Source organism: Durotheca rogersii (assembly GCF_024521655.1).
Source record: "Durotheca rogersii strain YMJ 92031201 chromosome Unknown GGS23scaffold_1, whole genome shotgun sequence".
Taxonomy (NCBI): domain Eukaryota; kingdom Fungi; phylum Ascomycota; class Sordariomycetes; order Xylariales; family Xylariaceae; genus Durotheca; species Durotheca rogersii.
This window is the reverse complement of record NW_026251232.1, coordinates 2,559,142-2,577,148: the sequence shown is the minus strand read 5'-3', so window position 1 is coordinate 2,577,148 and position 18,007 is coordinate 2,559,142. Positions and strand designations below refer to the sequence as shown.

At 57.3% G+C, this 18,007-nt stretch overlaps 5 protein-coding genes across 5 annotated transcripts; 1 reads left to right on the top strand and 4 right to left on the bottom strand.

The window, feature by feature from the left end:
- Positions 1-669: 669 nt before the first annotated feature.
- Positions 670-3,510, bottom strand: GGS23DRAFT_34741 (fungal-specific transcription factor domain-containing protein). Its single transcript, XM_051513105.1, has 3 exons — positions 3,054-3,510; positions 2,588-2,930; positions 670-2,511 (listed from the first exon to the last, which is right to left on the bottom strand). Exons 1-3 carry the CDS (start codon positions 3,143-3,145, stop codon positions 1,132-1,134), a joined length of 1,815 nt encoding a protein of 604 aa, XP_051377237.1. The 5' UTR covers positions 3,146-3,510; the 3' UTR covers positions 670-1,131.
- Positions 3,511-3,876: 366 nt separating this feature from the next.
- On the bottom strand, positions 3,877-5,382 carry GGS23DRAFT_602282 (dihydrodipicolinate synthetase; the record flags this gene model as incomplete). Its single annotated transcript, XM_051519306.1, has 5 exons — positions 3,877-4,089; positions 4,219-4,497; positions 4,582-4,826; positions 4,933-5,061; positions 5,376-5,382. 5 exons carry the CDS (start codon positions 5,380-5,382, stop codon positions 3,877-3,879), a joined length of 873 nt encoding a protein of 290 aa, XP_051377236.1.
- A 5,791-nt stretch (positions 5,383-11,173) lies between these two features.
- GGS23DRAFT_34609 (putative riboflavin biosynthesis protein Rib7) lies at positions 11,174-12,251 on the bottom strand. The gene has a single exon (XM_051513099.1). It carries the CDS (start codon positions 12,131-12,133, stop codon positions 11,195-11,197), a length of 939 nt encoding a protein of 312 aa, XP_051377235.1. The 5' UTR covers positions 12,134-12,251; the 3' UTR covers positions 11,174-11,194.
- Positions 12,252-14,109: 1,858 nt separating this feature from the next.
- GGS23DRAFT_545965 (uncharacterized protein) lies at positions 14,110-15,138 on the top strand. Its single transcript, XM_051515010.1, has one exon. The coding sequence runs from the start codon at positions 14,383-14,385 to the stop codon at positions 14,701-14,703; it is 321 nt and encodes a 106-aa protein (XP_051377234.1). The 5' UTR covers positions 14,110-14,382; the 3' UTR covers positions 14,704-15,138.
- A 29-nt stretch (positions 15,139-15,167) lies between these two features.
- Positions 15,168-17,410, bottom strand: GGS23DRAFT_34578 (FAD/NAD(P)-binding domain-containing protein). The gene is made up of 2 exons (XM_051513095.1): positions 16,807-17,410; positions 15,168-16,665 (listed from the first exon to the last, which is right to left on the bottom strand). The coding sequence occupies exons 1-2, from the start codon at positions 16,847-16,849 to the stop codon at positions 15,293-15,295; spliced, it is 1,416 nt and encodes a 471-aa protein (XP_051377233.1). The 5' UTR covers positions 16,850-17,410; the 3' UTR covers positions 15,168-15,292.
- Between the last annotated feature and the right edge of the window lie 597 nt (positions 17,411-18,007).

Sequence of the window (18,007 nt, the reverse complement as noted above, 5' to 3'; positions counted from 1 at the left end):
AGAGTGAGACGCATTGAATACCTATAGCCTAGACCTACCACAATCCGACGCCCTCTAGGCCTGATTCGGCTGGGGCGGCACCACAGACCCAGATGCACCGTCTCTCTGGGAGCCGGGTTGCCAAAAAGAGCACGGCTCTTCCCCAAGGCTGAGTAATATTCTCTCTTGAGTTATCAGACAACTTGAAGCATTCCCAAACCGGCACCATGCATCCTACACCGACTCACCGAGAGCCCGAAATATCCCGTATTGACGATCGGCCAGGCACGGGCCCACCCTAGGAAACCCGCCCTTGGATACCTACCCAGGGCCAACCAACAAGTAAGCACTTTAACCTGGCTTTATTATGTCCCAAGACCGTGTGTTTCCCTTCCACCCTCCACATGGTATACATATGTGCTAACTATAGGTAAAGATGCCCGTGAGGTCGTCTTTATTTATCATAGCGGCGTCTAGCGAAAGTCCCAGACAGTAGTCCCGACCAGGGAGGTACAGCCGCCGGCAGCTATCCTCCCAGAGCATGCCCTGGTAGAAAATCGCTCCGTTTATAGCCTCGCTTCTTAGGCGACCTCGCTCTAGCCCCAGTTGCGCGGGACTGGACCTCGTAAGGGCGCGCAACGCTCGAGGCACACCACAAGCTGGGCCAGCCACGCGACCCAGAAGCGAAATATCCCGGGGCGATGTATCCCTAGGACCAAGGGGGGACTTCAGCTAGCTCTAGCCCATATCTGTCCCTGCCGTGTCTCGCCTTGTGATGCTCGGCTAGTTACATAAGCCAGGTAGTGGTGCTTGGCCCGCGACCACCACATCAATATGAGGACCTTACCTTCTCCCAAATGACAGAATGGTGGCTCCCACGAGCCGTCCGTGGCGTCCACGACAGGCGATAGAATTTCCTGCCTATCCGCGCCTGTCCTCACACAGCAGCCGGGTCTTATGACTTAAAAATGACGTGAAATTTGAGCGAGGTCCTTTTGCGGCAACGCGTATCGCCCCAGCGGCAGGCTTCGGAAAGGGAAACATGGCGAGTCCGACTATGGAATCTCGAACCGGGGCGGGCAGCTACGCGCGCGTTGACTGGGTGAGACGAACCGCTTGGCAGCCTCGGGCGTCAGCTGCCCCTCTCCTGGCTCAGACAATGGCCCAACAGCTGTTGAAGACATGTTCCATTACGTCGCGGATATCCTGCCGGGCACTCAACGTGTCCTGGCGCTTTTGCACCTCCTCGAGAACCTGGCTGGTGATCCGAGCGTTTGTTGCGACTTTCTCCATGCGGATGATCTGTGTCTTGATCCATGCGCGTTCTTCCGCGCTTTTCTCCTCCGATCCCCACATCAGCAGCGGCCAGAGCATGTTGACCGGGAGCATGTCCTGCGCATCGCCGTCGACGAGCATCTTTGCCAGGTTACGGATCGTGTCGATCGACTCGATCGTCTCATTGGTCAGGGGCAACGACTTGTAAGCAACCCTATGCAGATGAATTTTGCTGGCGTGGTAATTGGACAGGAAGGTCCGGAACGCCCTAGTGATTGTGAGGGCAAGATTTGACGAGACGTGCGGCGCCACTAGGAGCCCAGCAGCTGCGTAGTCCATGAGTGGTGGCCGAGCCTCGTACAGTTGGCGCAGATCCTTCGAGATCTCAGCTGCAATGCTCATGACCTCGGTCTCGTCTTCTACGGTGCCCCGACGCCTATGCCAGGGATCTTGGTGAGAAATTCGGCCCATGAAGCTCTGGACCTTCTGGAAGAAGACGATGCCTGGCTGGTACAGGATATCGAATAGCACTTCCTCGATGTCCGTTTCGGTCTGCTCGTCGGCCCCAAGCTCGCCCCCGTCAAAGCTTCCGGGCGACGAGTATGCGAGTAGCTTCTCGTCGATTTCGGATAGGAAGAGCCCCTGTCCGCCCGCCGACACCGCTCTACCGTCTATGAGCCGGATCCAGGAGAGGAGCCGCAGCTCGACGGCCCGGAAGTGCGTCTTGTCGGAGGACTGATAAACGTCGAACGCCTTCTTGAGATTCGCGTGCGTGAGCTCATTCCTTCCTTCGAGAAGGTCCGTGTAGCTGAGGAAAAAGAGCGTCGCGAGCACGGCGGCTCGACTGGCAGTCTCCTCCTTGCTCTGTAGGTTCTGCCCGGCTTCGCTCTGTCTAGCTAACTCGGCGACGGTCTGGGCATAATGTTTCCGGGCGGTATCTGCCGGGGCCTCTCCCTGTCTCGACAAGATGAGCGAGGAGAAGGTCAAGATGGCGTGGCGTAGCATCGACGACGATCGGGACATGGACATGAGCGTCTGCCTCATCGACGCCCACTTGGTCTGAGTCTCGACCTGGGCGATGATGGGAGGGACTACCGACTGCACAAAGTAGTCGAGTAGCGCTCGGTCACCCGACGGAATGTTGGGGGGGATAAGATTGTCCTCGAGACCAGGATAGCCGTCCGAATTGCTCGAAGCCAGCGGCACCTCGAAGGTACTCCCGACAGGCGGGGAGAGCTTTGCGGAAAATGAGGGGGTCTGGTCCAGTCAGCAAGGTGCGTCCCGCGCCGCCAGGTGCCCTCGAGTCTAGGAGTGCGAAAGGACGTCGACATACCATCATCGAATTTGGTATAGCTTGATCCACCACGGACAGATCCTGATTCCCCCAGGACGGAGGCTTCCAAAGATCTGGCCCATCCCACATAAAACTCGCATAGTTGAAGACGTCATCAAAAGACTCCTGCGTGGAAGAGGCGGTGGGCAGTGCCGGGGTCGGAAGCACCCTCGAGCTGCCACCACTGTCAGGCCTTTTTCCACGGCTCGCAGCGGATGGAGAATTGCTGCCGGTGCCGTTGGTCAGAAGGCCCGGGTTGGACGGCCGCCATCGACACTCCAGATTGAGGCGAGAACAATGACCGCATATAGGGCGGATCTCATTACATCGGACTTTACGACGCCTACGTAGCAGATCCGTTTAGCAAGGCATAGAGCGAGCGAGCGACGGTCCACCAAAGGGGAATGGAGGTGGGCCGGGGGGGGGGGAGGGTTGGAAAAAAAAAAAAAAGGTACCCTATGCCTACCTGCAGGTCATACAGCCATTCTTAGACCTAGCCGGTCTCTTGATAGGAGATGGTGGCTGTGGCGGAGCTTGTGAACCTGTCTGCTGCTGCATCTTCTGGGCAAGGGGATGTTCATTGTAGAGATGATCGGAACGCGCCTCGCCTTGTACGAAGTCAACAATTCGATAAGAGGACGCGGACGCATCAAGTGATCAAGCGGCCTCTGGGAGAAGTCGGGGTAGTGTCCACCTCCCCCCCCCCTCGACCCTTTTCCTCTCAACCCAGCCCACCAAAGCCTTTCTCCTCTCAGCAAGATGTAGGTATGTGCATCGTTATGGAAATTCTCCACTTCCTCCCTCGTTGCTCCACACCCGGCACTAAAGTAAACAAGTTCCCCCCGACTCCATACCGGCTTACTAGAGATAGACAGAGAGAGAGAGAGAGAGGGCACACTAACGGTTGGGGTCTTGGCGCCGCGACAAGTGGCTACGGGGTATCATACGATCCGTTCCAACGCCGCGGTTTTCCCCTGGCCCCTCCTCAGAAGTGGGTGGCCTCTAACATATTCCTTGCTACCTACCATGTAGGTACCTAATGGTTAGTTGGCATGCCTTCTTCGACTTACCAACACCTACAGTACTCAGTTTTCTGTTCCATTCGCAGCCGGATGCCGACGTGCACTTGAAGACTAAAGTCTTCGCTGTTACTTGAATTTGCCTATGTCGAATCTAAATGTTTCACTCTATCACAGTTCTAATGGGGGGGTTCCTGTTCTCTCTCCCTATCCACCTACGGCGAACGTATCCCTGCCCTAGTACTATACTTATGTCTCGACTCTACCCTATCATCGCCTCTCCAGGCTGGCCTCAACGCCCTCCAACGGCCTCACTACCTCTGTGATCCAGCTCTGCTTCTTGGGGTCGTCGTACTTGGGGTATGGCCGTCGGCAGTGGCAACTTGCCTCTGGGTAGCCCAGGTATTTGGCGACAACCCATTTCGTTCCGTTGATCCCACCCTTGGCAAATCCCCATTCGACACCGGCCAGCTTGATCTGGGCCTGTGCGGCTTCATCGAGTTTTCCTTGGTTATAGAGGTCGTACAGTTGCACACAAGCCTGGCGCCACGCATAAGCAAAATCGAGACAGAGAAGCCCGCAGACGCTTGCCATGATGTAAGGCGGACTCACCCTAGGATACAGGTTTCCAACTCCAGTAACAGAGCCGATGGAGCCCACGGTCATGGCCGGGATGAGCCAGTCGCTCTGGCCTGCAATGGCGGCGAACTCGCTGGGTTCGTACTGGGCTTTTATTCTGGCCACCTTGGCAATCCCCCCGCAGGTCAACTTGACGCCCACGATGTTAGGGTGCGCGCCGAGCTTCGCTAGCATCTCGGAGTTGACGTCGATACCGGCAGCGACGCTGGGGAAGTTGTAGATAATGATCGGTATCGGACTTGCATCGGCCAACTATTACCGCCCGCCGGCACGTCAGCCCTCTAATACCCGGTGCGGCATCGCGACTATTATTACCTCCGTAAAGAAACCCACAACCGCATCCTCGTTCATAGCGAAGTGGAAATAACTCGGGCATAGGACTAATGTGAAATCGGCTCCGGCCTCGTGGGCTACTATCGTGTCGGCGATGACGTCCTTTGTGCTCTGTCCAATGCATCCGACTGTAATCGGTAGGTCTGGTCGGCCGCATTCCACTGCCACCTCCTTTGCTAGGCGTGTAAGCTGAACCTTCTCGTCTCTCGTCATGGTTACGGCCTCGCCGTTGGTGCCTGCTAAAACAACTAGGCGCCGGGATGGCTACGTAAGCGAACAGGTCTCTCTCTCTCTCTCTTTCTCTCTACGGCGAAAGCCAGACCGCCCAAGCCACCGAAAAGGAGGAAGACTCACTGCCATGAACTCCGGATTTGACGAGGAACTGCAAGTGCTTCTTTTGCAAATCCCAGTGGATCTCTTGACGGGTATCGTCTTTGAACCACGTCAGGCAGGGCGGGTGGATGCCCGGGGGAAAAGGGCGTCCTTTCGCCGAACCCATTTTTTAGTGAAGTTCTCTCTTGCGCGAACAACACAGACCGGCGGATGGACGTATAAAAAGACAACTACGAGTATAAAGACCGGCCCAGAGGGAGAGAAAGATAAAATGCAACGGAAATGTTCAGACAACCATCCAGCTAGGGAAAACCGATGGGGTTTTGTACTAGACTGGCTACTCCCACAACGCTGGCTGGTCCCCCTCAGGTCCACCACCACTGCGGGGGGGGATTCGAGACTATAGCAAACCACATCTCGTCCATGCCTTGCTCGAAATCGCATCCGCTGTCCGTCATAGGCACCATCCATGGTAGCCCTCGCGTGGGAAAAGCATGGGAGCGCGGAGGCGACGAGCTTGGCGACTAACATCCGTTAGCGTTGCCGACATACCTAATACTGGGGAAGCGATACTGGATGCCGATTTGCCAACGCTGCGGTCCCTGTCGCCAATCGAATATACGACATACCGATCCGATTCCAGGAGCGGCAAGCGATCGCCTTTACTGAAGAGCTTAAAGCGTCCTATATTATGGGTTGAGCTCCGGGGAACTTCGGGCGGCCTAATAAAGACTACAGTCTCTACCTATACTCTCTGTAGCCGCCACGGCCTCTTATGACATCTATATTCTCTGTCCTGTTTCGGGACAGCGATGATTAAACTCGCGTCTGACGGGAGATGTGTGAGATCTCGCAAGACACTCCTTTCTTCCCTCCCCCCTCCGAGAGCGATTGAGTGTATTTTGGGCATCTAGCTTTGCGTAGGGGCGCAGGAGGTTGTTGCCGAACTCCTAAGACAGCGAATACTACAGGTAATATGCCTTCGTTATCCCCAGCGGATACCACATTCGTCTCTTCTCTTTCCTCTTACCTGTAGCATCACAATCTTGATTATGGCTCACTTCTCCTGGCACATCTATGCGTAGGACGGATCCATGTCCCCGGTTGAGCCCGCCCCTTTGGACGTCGTCCTGCTCGTCTCTCGGCTAGGGTTGCCTGCCCCCCCCCCCCCCCCCTTTTCGATCTGTCGACATTGTTGTTCGCACCCTCCGTCGGCGCCTCGCGCATGCACTGCTACCCTCCCGCAAGCGGTTCAAGGGTCCCCTCCTCCCCTGAGGTATATGCTACCTGGTGTGTACTTAGACCCTGCGTGAGGCAAGCAGGGCGGCGAGGGAGCACGTGTGGCCTCGACCTATCGCCGCTCCCGGGGTATACGGACCACATTGGGCAGCAAGCAGGACGGCGGAGAGTTCTCCGTTGCCGTATCACCACCAACATGCGCTGCCGGCTGCGCTAGCGCCGCTTTTGCGCTGGCCGCAGGGGGGCGGCTTGAAGACCTACATACACATGCTTCCTCGTGGGGTGTAGACGGTCAGCCGGAACCGAGACGCATGCATACATCATAAGCTGACTCACGTACATGATACATGTACCTTGGGAGGGACGGGGGAGGGTGGGATAGGAGGTAGGCAAGCAGGGAAGGGGGAAGGGGGGGGAGGGAGAGAGGGAGAGTGTATTGCATACATATAGGGCAGACGAAGCACACATGCATACGTGCCCTACATGGATCCGACTCGAGCAAGCGAAGATCCCCGAGAGGGCCGCCGATGATGACATGATGCTCGTGCAAAGACGCCGTGTACCCAGGTCCATTACAGGGTCATCATAGGGTACATCCCGAGGGCTACGGCTAGCGGTAAGCCACATACGGAGCGAGATTCCGGAAACGCCAGAGCGAGACTGCCTCCTCTTCGCTTACATCCATATTCGACGACATCTACGATAGGTTGGGCTCCGTTTCGGGCTGACAGCGACGCATCAGGTACTGCCCGAGCAGTACCGCCCGCGGCGACGACGACCCGTCTCGCTCGCGAGCCGGCCATGGGCAGGTAACATCACATTTTTGAGAAGTGACCAGACATTGCCGCTTGTCAGGGAGCAGCTCTTAGCTAAGATGCTTGCTTAGCTACATGCCGTGCTCCCCGTATCGGATCATACGGCCCAAGCCCGTCTCTCTCTCTCTCTCCGTCTCCCTGTCTCCCGACCACTGCCAACATACTTAGCATGACGCACCCCCTACCACGCAGCCCCTGGGGGGCGTTGGTCTGTATTCGTATAAGCTTTCTAGTCTAAGCCGGATGATCGACACGGCGGCGACCTATCCAAGGCGGCTAACAGGCAGGTAAGCAAGCAGGCGAGCATGTATGTTCCTCGGGATCCCCTTCCCCCTGGTTGTGATGGCGTGGTGACGGCGTGACATACACTGCAATAGGGTTGTGGAAGCGCAGAAAGTCTTAACTAATTGCATTCCTATGCTAGGTGACGACGCCACACGAGCTACATTCAGTGTATAGGTAGTGCTGAATAGCAACAGTCTCTGTCATCGCCAACCATATCGTCATCGTCTTCAAACCAGGGAGAGACTTACGGGGGATGAGGGGAGAATAAGGCAATGCAACCGGCTGCTTGGATCCCTCCACCAAACCAATTCGAGGGACAAAAGCCACTCGTGGATCCCACATAAAGAGGATGGACGCTAACGCACGCATCCTTCCCCTGGGCGACGCAGGCGATTGCGACTCTGTATGTAGAGCGTCGTGGATCGGTCCGGGCCAGCTCATCTCCCCTCCCCCCCTTTTTCTCTGAGAGCCAATACGGTGTCACGTCTCGAGGGTCTGCGACGCATGCTGCATCCTACCTCGGACTGCCTGGGAGGCCGGCTTACTTACTGACCTGAGGGGCGTGGAGGGCGTGGAGGGGGGGGGGGGCGGCGGCTATGTAAGTATAGTCTACATACCTACACCCATCCCCATCCTCCACGTACATCTTCATTCATCCACACATACATATACACATGCACGCATACACACATACAGACACACATACATGCACATACATATACATGTGTCTCTTCACCCCACACTCCCGTGTCCTGCTTCTATGCCACCGCTACCGTTGCCGCTAGGTTCCTACCGCGTAGGGGGCTCCGCCGTAAGGTGAGCAAGGGAGCAAGGTGAGCCATGATCTGATTGTTGTCTCCCGCCTGCCCTTCCCCTCCCCCATCTTTCCCCCTTGCCACTCTGCTTTCTTCGCTTCCGGACCCTCGGACCGCCAGGGTGCGTCCGCACACAGCAAGACAAGACGGGATTTTAGCCTTTCTATCCAGTTGTATCTGCCTACGTTGTTTCCTGGTCTCGCCACAGACGAAAAACAGGCGGCGGAGAGGTAGAGAGAAAATCACGACAGCGATGACCACGGCGCACCGGTTGGCTGGTCTGCAGTTGACTCGTCGATCCAGCCCTGCACATGCACCGCATGCACCCACATACGCGCCCGGGCTTTGGTCGCGAGGGGCAGCAAATACGAAGTCGCATCACAAAAGGCCTCGACGTCGGAGGCTGACCTGGCTGCGGAATATTACGCTCGCGACTCGCGTCGACGAAGAAAGATGCTTAATAACTAGCCCTCGCAGCTCGAGGGGTAACATAACACGAGATCGCTAGGGCGGCGATCGAAACGACGCATGAAGACCTGACCGCGAAATGAGAGAAGGGGAAACCAGAAAGAAAAAAAAAAGAAAAGGGGGATGGCTCTAACCTGCAACCGTGCCTACGTATTACCGCTCGATCGTCGGCGAGCTGGCTGTCACGCCAAGGACTCGATAAAAGCAAAATAAAGTCTGAGCTTCCCTGCCTTCTGCCTTCACGCCCTCCTAACGTAGGGGTTGGTCTATGCTGCCGCTGGCGTGGCTCGGTTCGGCATCCGCTCGAATCGTCGCGGAGCTTGCTTGCCCTCCTGTCTGCCTGCCTGCCTGCAGTACCTGTCCGCCGGTCGGAAAGGATAGGGGACTCGAGGGTTGCGAAGAGACAGGGAGGGAGGGGGGCGCGACGGAGGGAAGATATCGATGGGGAAACCGGCGTGAGAGGGCCTTCACGCAGGAGGCAGCCCGCGTCAGGCCCGTCTGCCCCCTCTGACTGCTCGAGGCGTCGAATCACATTCGACGTCCCCCTTTCCGGGCGGGCGGGCGGCGACGAGGGATGGCATCATCCTGCATCGGAGGGGGGGAAACAGGGGATGCGGGGCGTGAGAGTCGAGAATCGAGAGAAGAGTCCGATACGCGCGCAAAGGCGTGACCTCCCTCCCTCCCGAACGAGCCAGACCCGTCGCTCCTCGCCGCCGAGGAGGGCCGGGAGAAGGAGGGTAGGGGGGGGGGAGGGAAAGAGATCAGTCACATCGGCTAGCCGGGCAGGCATGTACGCAGGTCGAGTAGGTCAGACGCGCCAGGCAGGTCTCGAAATGAGGGGATGCCTTGTGTTCCGAGATGTCATAGTCCAATGAGCGGCGACGACGCCGCTATCGCCGTCCGCATATTGGCCATGGGCCTCCCTCTGTGATCGAGAACGGGTATCTCCCCCCCCTTTGCGGCTGCTCGCCTCTCCTCCCTCGGCCCCCACCGTTCCCGGGGCGTTGGGGTTGCTCGCTGTCGTCGGCGGCTGCGAACGGGCAGGGTACCCCGACGAGCTGCTTCGTAGAGCGGCATCGGTGGCCCACGCGAGCCTAGACAGGAGGCCCGACGCGTCTCTATCTCGATTAGGCTAGCTCGAGGGGAGACGCGGGCTCTCCCTATCGAATCTCGTGAGCCGTGGCTGTCACCGGCTTTACTATATTCACGCCTGGGGAAGAGGGGGTTGAGTGGTAAGTTAGATCATCTTCTTCCACCCCCCCTCCCCCCCACTCATCTTCATCTTTTTTTCTTTCCGAATACGGTCAAGATACCCGGAATCTGGGTAGCCAGCGAACCAACTTTGGCCAGCTACATTACGGGAGCCTCCTTTTCCTGCAGTTTGATGTCACGAACGGTCTGGCCTCGTCACCGGAGTGCAACATGATATGATGATGCTCGTGATCGCTGCCCGCGGATATAGGTGGGGGCGATGCTGTCTTTCGGGCCACGTCTCGAAGTTATTCGCCGATAGATCTGTTTTTTTTTTTTTGGAAAAAAAAAACGACGCCGGCCGGAGGCTTTCGTCGATCGAGCGCTACAAAGAACAAGCCCACAGCGACGAATAGTACGGCGAGGTTGCTAGTTGGCTTGGAACACCACTATCAAAGCTTCTCCTGCTCCTCTGGGCTGGCAGATACGCTGGGCGGAGGCTACTCTTCTCGTTTTTTTGTGTGTATGGAACCAAGAATTCACCCCTTAGGTGTGGTGGATGTCGCGGTGTAGTGGTCTCAGTGCTCTGAGAAGGAATCGCTTGGACACTGCTTTTCAATTAACTTATCATGCCAATTTCACCCACATTTTCCCGCTGTCTGTGAGATTCCAGAGCCTTTATTCAAGTACTTGCAAGGAATTCATGCTTCTTACGAAGTTCCTCCTTGACCGGATGTAGGTATAGGATAGTTACAATGTCATTATTTATCTTAATAGGCAGATACATGATAAGCTTAAAGCATATAAGAGGGGGGAAGAACTCACCTATAGCACCAGGGATGCACCCATTGTTATCAAGGGATCCCACTGCTGGTCTGCGTGCGTCTAGACCACCCCCACGAGAGACCAGATTCTATCCTGGATGCTCCGAGTCTTATGATTGCACATGACAGTAGTAGTAGCAATGGTAGTGATCGTTGTGATCTACATGTATACATATAGCGCCTCGGGAGGCTAAGTTTCGAGACAGTCTCCTCGTTGTTCTTTTACTAGACAACGTTCACCTCTCATGTCCACATATATACCGACGGACACACCAGCCCCAGCCCCAACCAGACGATCTGGGAGCTTAGAGAACACATCTCCTCATCGGAGTTCATTCCCCGGGGCACCTTCACTCATAATAACTTGCGGCCGACGGCTGGTTGTCGAAAGGGTTTGCCTCGATTTGTACCCTCCAAGGAAAACATCCGATCTCGATGAACACCACCACCAGCAATACCACCGGGGTTTCCTAACTGGTTTGCATGAATTGTTTCACCTCTCGCATGGTAGACTCTCGTACAAGGAAACAACACCGAGGGAAAACAATCAGACTGGACCGGTTGTCGAGCGGCGAACAGGGCAGAGCAAAAGGTGCCTGAGATGACGTGGATTGGTAACCGTAAGGACATATCATAGCTGAAGGCGCTAGGCCTGAGTTGCAATCCTGCCGCACAAAACCACATCATTCCCGAGAGGCAGCCAGGTGGTGCTGGTAAGCCGAGCTACTGGCTTCAACTGACCATCTGGGTTGGGGGTTCGAGGGGGAGCAACAAAGACACTTCCTTGGCCAAGCCACGTCGGCGCGATGGTCACGATAACCGAGTCAACCAAGCTTGAATTTTCGCGGGAGAGGAGCGAATTTATCACCTCGCCACCACCCTCGACCATGATGCTCTGCAGCCCCTCTCCCCGTAGCGTGGTTAGAATGGACCGCCAATCGAAGCGCCGGCGACTCGCCGGGCCCGCCCCGGCCCCGCCGCCCCTAAGTTGCGTCAAGACGATGTACTTCCCACCGAGCTCCTCCAAAAGCTTCCTCTTGTCTGGTGGTGGGTCCGACACGGCGGTTATGATGTACGGCGCCAAGCCGCTGCCCGCCTTGGCCAACCGCATCACTTTGGTGTCGGGGGTAAAGTCCCAGCGCAATCCCGGGTCGATGACCACAGGACGCGGCTGGTGCGAGGTGAATATGTTGTCCGCCTCGCTGATGCCGGCCTCCCCCGTCCGGAGAGAAGCCAGGCCTAAGAGGGCGCCGACGCTAGCCGTGTCGACGCCGGGAGAGTAGTCCGGCGGATGGGCCGTGGTGGCTATGCGGCAGTTGAGGCCCGGGTCGTCCGCTATAGCAGTCCCTACCCCCACGCAGATGGCGTCGTGGCGGCTGCGGATGTAGTGGGTCATGGCCTTGGACTGGGGGCCGGAGAGGGCGGTTCTGATGCCGGGACCCAGCGACAGGGCCGAGTCGAGGGAAGTAGCAAAGGTCAGCGTGACGAAGGGCAAGGAGGGCGAGGCGGGAGAGGCGAAGGACGGCAGGTGAGGGTCCAGCCGCCGGGCGGCGGCTTGCGGGAAGAGGAGCGGGAACTCGCCCATTTCGAAGGGTGCGTGCACGGGGACAGACAAGACCAGCGGGCGCCTTTCAGCGGAGGGCGTCGAACAGAATACAGAGCCGACTCGGACGGAATGGCCTGGGTGAGGGGGGGCGACTGGCGATCGGGAGGAGATGAAGAAGGGGGCGTACCAGGAGGAGATAGGGGACGGGACGGTGGTATTTATCGTCGACGGCAACGACACATCATCAGGTAGCAAAGCAGACGGGGAGTTGTGACCTAACGGCCCAGAACAGCAACCCGGGTGGACTCTCGATAGAGCGATATCTCGTGAGAACAGGAGCTGGTAGTGTTGACGGCCAATGGGCAGCCGGGCCAGATGTGACAGGTACTCTTTGGGAGCTGGATGGATTCCGTGGGAACGATCGGTGCTGCTCCCGCACCAATGACACCATTTGGCTTAGCTATTCCGACCCTCTGCGATTCGACGCGGCCGTGCCTTCCGCCACGGCTCTTATCGTGCACTTTCCCTCGGCGGTTGCGCGTCGGGCGGGAAGTATCTGTCATCTGTCCTCTCCTTCCTTCCTGCTCACTGAGGTCCCGTCATGCTGGGGTAGCCACGACATATAAGTAGGCACTCACAAGGCAGCCAGGCAACGTACCTAGGCAGGTAGGTAGGTAGGTAGATAGATAGGTAGGTACTTGCCTACAAATAGATACCTGGGCAGGCAGGCTAGGTTCGGTTAGGCGTAGGCACTATAGGAGGTAGGTAGAGGCAGGTAGCAGCTCGCTATACCATATTAGTTAGTACCTCTACGTCCAGGTATAGAGAGGAGTTCCTGCCCGTGGTATGTTCGCGCCTGATGTAGGTATCGTAAGCGCCCTTATCTAATCGCAAAGCAGAGGGCAGGCAAGGCCAAGGCTAAGGTAGGCAAACTGCCCGCCTACCGTGCCACAGCCTGCCAATTATAGGTAGCATCACACCAACATTATACCTACCCAAGTACTGATTCCCACCTTCCATAACTACGACATCACAAACATGGGGGCTGGCCAAGTTTTATCGAGGCTGATGGTCGTTGCGTCTTACTGTGGATACAGGTAGCGCATGGCTCGGCGAGTGGAAGTTCCCTATACCTACCTACCTACGTATGCTTATGCCCATGCCCGATGCCATGTCTACCTGCATACCTGTATTATACATACACATGTATACATGTTTATGTATGCGGGGGCCATCGAACCGAGTTTCCACACCTGACGAATCCTCCCCGTGGTGTCACGCGCGATACCTACAAAGGTACCTAACCTACGTGCTATTATATGTTCTTGAATACCTAGGTGCCTGTACGTACGAGGTAATTAGATGGGTACCTTAGGTACTATATGTTCTTGCATACCTGGGTATGTTGGCATGTACTACGTACAAATCCGCATAGGCTCCCTTTCCAATTCTGGCCTTTGCCGTAAGCCCTTAGGTCGCAGCGAAGGTGAGCCAATACAGAGTTGCGTGATGATGTACCTCGGAACAACCTAAGGTTATTAGAGAGGTGTCCGTGTTGTCCCCCTCCAAGCCACAGTACCATGCCTTACCCAGGTAGGTACTTGACACGCGTCCACACCCTCTTGTGTGGTAGCCTGCCTGAGGCCAGCACGGGGTAAGATTCTGCGACGCAATTTGAGACCTTGCCATTCCTGCCCTGCATGTACTGCATGTACCGTGTTTGAAGCTACGGGCGTCCTTCACCTCTGAAATTTATCTCCTCTCTTGCCCACCACCCTCCTGCTACTTATGTAGTACATACCACGGCGTACCGCGAACAAAGGTGTGGCGCATATCCTACGCGTCTCTAGGGCTCCGCCACAACTTCTTGACATTGCATTGATTGCAATCATCAGACTTGGGACTTCTTGGGACTTCTTGGTGCCAACCAAAAACCCGAACCGATTATCCGAGAGACAATCCCAATACCCTCTCTCCCTCCCTCTCTTCTCTTTTCCCTCTCCTTTCGACCCCGGCTCTCTCTTTTTTTTTTCATCACTTCTCTTCACGCAGCACCCTTTTTCCATCTACCTGCCTTCTCTCTTTATCTATTTTCCGTCTCCCAGCCCTCACCGCACAAGGGTGGCACAGGACAGACACCTTTTGCACCGCATCGTTGCTACATCGTTTCATTTCGGCGCATCCGTACCCTTCTGAACACCGCCCAAAGCGGCAATAATAAACACAGGAGGAAATCCTCGACAGTGCACACACCAATTGCCATCGAGTCTCACTCCGTAATCGCTAAGATGTCCAAAGTCGAAGAGCCTCCGGCGTACGGCGCTCCTCAGCATCCGCCCGCCTCGTACCAGGGAGGCTACCCGCCCCAAGCACCCTACGGCGACCCGAACCAGAACTACCAGCAGAACCCGGGCATGGGCTACTACCCTCAGGGCCCGCCTCCCGGTCAATACCCTCCGGGCCAGTACCCGCCCCAGCAGCCGGGCTACTACCCTCCCCAGGGTCAATACCAGAACCAGCAGACCGACCGCGACGGCGGCGGCGGCGGCTGCCTCACCGGTCTGTTGGCCGGTCTGGCGTGCTGCTGCTGCTTGGACTGCCTGTTCTAGACGGGCTGCCCAGGACGAAGGGAAGGGGGGCCGAGTGGGGAGAGGGTATGCGTGAACTATAGTGATAGACGATGACAACGGATCAGCACGAGCAAGGAGGGGAGGACATGAGGAGGTAATAGCAACGTCGTTCAGTCAACAAGGAGAAAGATGGGGAGGGGATTCCTCGTCACTCTCCCCATCACGTCCAGTCCATCATCGGACGGACGGAACCGCTGGCCGGGGACGACGCTATGACGGGTGTTGGACTGGATGCGCCTCGCCGGGGCACGCTCTCGTTCTCATTGCCCGTAATGAAATCGTCGCTAGAGTGGGCGTTGCGGACTTCGCCGGAGGACATACCGTTTCTTTGTAATTACTATGCCACCCACAATTCTACAAACTCTACAGATTCCGACGGATAACCTGTACTCGAATTGGACCCTGATCCTGACAAATGTATTGCTGCGCTATATATGTGTGTGTATGTGCGTGTGCGCTTGGCTCGCGCATGCCCTGGTAATAACGTGTCTAGCTGTCCCTCCTTCGTACAATGCTGCAATTAGACTGACTGGCTAGTAGGTAGTTCTTTTCCTGCCGCCTTTCTAGCTTATACCGTTATGCCCTGCGCGTGGCCGTTCGCGAAGCCGTTGCCGTTCGCGTGGCCGCCCTGCGCGTCGTCGGCGGCGCCGGCGAGCCCCGCGTACAGCCCGTCGAACCTTTCTTGGGCGTCCTTGACGCAGTCGTATGTGTAGATCATGTGCTGGACCTCGGGGCTGGCCCACTTGTCGGGGATGGGCGCGCCCTTCTGCTTGGCGGCGGCGAACTGGCGGTCGCGCTCCTCCCTGGCCTTGCCCTCGCCGAGGTGCAGCGTGCGTGCCGACGACGCCGCGAGGTCGACCAGCAACGTCGTCCGCTCCTTGCGAAGCAGCTCGTACGTCTTGATGGCGCGCGACAGCGCCGCGCGGTCGGCGCCGCCGTCCGGCGCCCGGCTCACCACCTCGGCGAGCACCGCCGCGTCCTCGATCGCCATCGCCGCGCCCTGGCTCAGGTGCGGCAGCGTCGGGTGGCAGGCATCGCCGACGAGGGCGACGGCGCCGTGGACCCAGGTCGGCAGGGGTTTGTGGGAGCGCAAGCGCCACTCGCAGACCTCGCCTTCGGGCACGAGGTTAAGCATCTTTTGGACGACGGGGCAGAAGTCGGCGTAGACCTTGAGCATGGCGGGCTTGCTGCCGCGTGTCGTGTACGTCGCATTGGTCGCGGCGGCGAAGTTGACGTCGGGCTGGCACGTCGAGAGGTTGTAGATCGTCTTGCCGCTAATCGGGTACGCGACGATGTGCCGCTTCTCTCCAATCCACCGCAGCGCCACGTCGGCGTCGAGCAGCTCGAGCAGCTCTGGGTCGTTCTCCATCTGCGACCGCGGCAGCATGATGCGGTATGCGGCCTGGCCCGTATCCTCGACCTCGTCAGTGATGTTAAGTGTGTCTAGCAGCGCTGCGCGCACCGCCGACTTGATGCCATCGGCGCCTAGCAAGACGTCGGTCTCGACCTCGTAGGCTTCGCCGTCGCGGGGCTGGGCCGTGAACACGGTCTTCTCGGGTCCGAACGAAGTGATAGCAGTCAGCGACGTCGCGAAGTGGAAGGTAATGTTGGGCTGCTTCTTGCAGCCCTCGTACAGGCCGCCGGCGAGCGAGGCGCGGTGGCCGGTGCAGTGGGGGTAGCCGTACTTCTCGGCAATATCGGGCATCTGGACGTGGACGAGCTCGCGGTTAGTGGAGCCCTCGCGGATGCTCGAGGCGAGGATGTTGGTGGCTTCGGCCTCAATGCCCTCCCAGCAGCCCCAGCGGTCGAGCACGCGGACCATGTTAGGGGCGAGCTGGATGCCGGCGCCGACGAAGCCTAAATTCGAGGCCGTCTCGTATACGTCGACATGCTTAAACCCCTTTTTGGCGAAGGCGAGCGCACAGGCGAGACCGCCCATGCCTGTATCAGGAGTGAAAAAAAGGGGCCATCAGTCAGCAGTGCTACTCTTACTAAAAAGCAACTTTCTTCTCGCTCACATCTTCCCCACCGTCGTATTCTCAAATCTCGTAGCCCCCCACCCTTCCGGACTGGAGAACTCACCCGCGCCAATGACGGATATCCGTAAATCCCTAAAATCAGCCATGATTCACGCAGTCCGAGCGAAGAGGAAGAGAAAGAGAGAGGGAAAAAAAGACAGAGGGAAAGAGAGAGGGGGGGGATAGAGAGCAGGCAAGAGGCTGTGATGATATGTCACAAAAGTTTAGGTATGTCTTCAACTTATAGGAGGCGTATAATCCCCATGTGCCGCTGTAGTGAGCGGTGGTGGTGCGTGTAGAGACGGCGGAGGCAGCGGATACAGCGGCGACAGAAACGAGGAGCAGCAGCAGTCGTATTATTATTATGATTAGAACAGCGGCTCGTCTCGGAGATGAGGTTCTCGCAAGCGAGCCGGCAGGGTTATGAACATTGCTGCCGCGACGGCCGCTACTAAGTACCCCATGGGGACTTAACCATTCTGCCGCCCTGTCTAAGGATTTTGCCCGAGGCCTGTGTGAGGGAATATGGTGCTAGGCAAGCTTAGAGGCCGGATCCCGAACGAAGGGAGTGGGGCGTCGTTGATTGCCGGCTAATGAGGGGTTGTACATATCGCCATCGTGTATCGGCATTGACCTAACGGGCGGTAGGGCGGGAGGGGGATTGTTTCGCCCTCTGGCTCGACCTGCGCGGCCTGCGCAACCCCTCCTACAGAGTACGTGAGACCGTGTCTAGCGGCATGGAGAGGTGGGAGGACTAGGATCGCATCCTGTTCTGCTCGGAGTCCTCAGCCCAGCGGCTGCGCGGCTTCGTCGCGACTCAGCCATCTCGCGATACGCCGACACAATGAACGGACACCTGTTACAATTGTCCGAAGGTAAGTGGTCTGCGGGGTATTTGGCGTCGAGTAGCGCCTGGTCGTGTGCTGGTAGGATCAACTTAGCCTCATCAGTCCTCGGTATCGGGAATATTTCGAGGATGGGCGATCGTACCATTCAGAGACGATCCCAGCTACCCGGGAGCTTTGCCCAGGGAGGCAAGGGGTCGGCGCCGTCTCTGTATGAGTAGGTCCCTCCCTTGCCTACGTGGTTAGTGGTCTGTCGTGCACCAACCTGGCCCTTTGCTGCTTGTGCGAGGTGTCTTCCCTCTTCATCTTCCCTCTCCATCTCCCCTCTCCATCTCCCCTCTCCATCTCGTCCTCCCGGGCTCTTTGCCTGCTGTAATGTGTGCCGGACAACGCGAGACCCTCAGGGCGGTGCCTAAGGTA

Coding starts and splice junctions, on each gene's coding strand:
- GGS23DRAFT_34741 (XM_051513105.1), bottom strand. CDS start 3,145: ATGCAGCAGCAGACAGGTTCACAAGCTCCGCCACAGCCACCATCTCCT. Junction 2,931..3,053: donor AATGGCTGTATGACCTGCAG/GTAGGCATAGGG, acceptor TCTGCTACGTAG/GCGTCGTAAAGTCCGATGTA. Junction 2,512..2,587: donor CTATACCAAATTCGATGATG/GTATGTCGACGT, acceptor TGACTGGACCAG/ACCCCCTCATTTTCCGCAAA.
- GGS23DRAFT_34609 (XM_051513099.1), bottom strand. CDS start 12,133: ATGGGCGAGTTCCCGCTCCTCTTCCCGCAAGCCGCCGCCCGGCGGCTG.
- GGS23DRAFT_545965 (XM_051515010.1), top strand. CDS start 14,383: ATGTCCAAAGTCGAAGAGCCTCCGGCGTACGGCGCTCCTCAGCATCCG.
- GGS23DRAFT_34578 (XM_051513095.1), bottom strand. CDS start 16,849: ATGGCTGATTTTAGGGATTTACGGATATCCGTCATTGGCGCGG. Junction 16,666..16,806: donor GATATCCGTCATTGGCGCGG/GTGAGTTCTCCA, acceptor CTCCTGATACAG/GCATGGGCGGTCTCGCCTGT.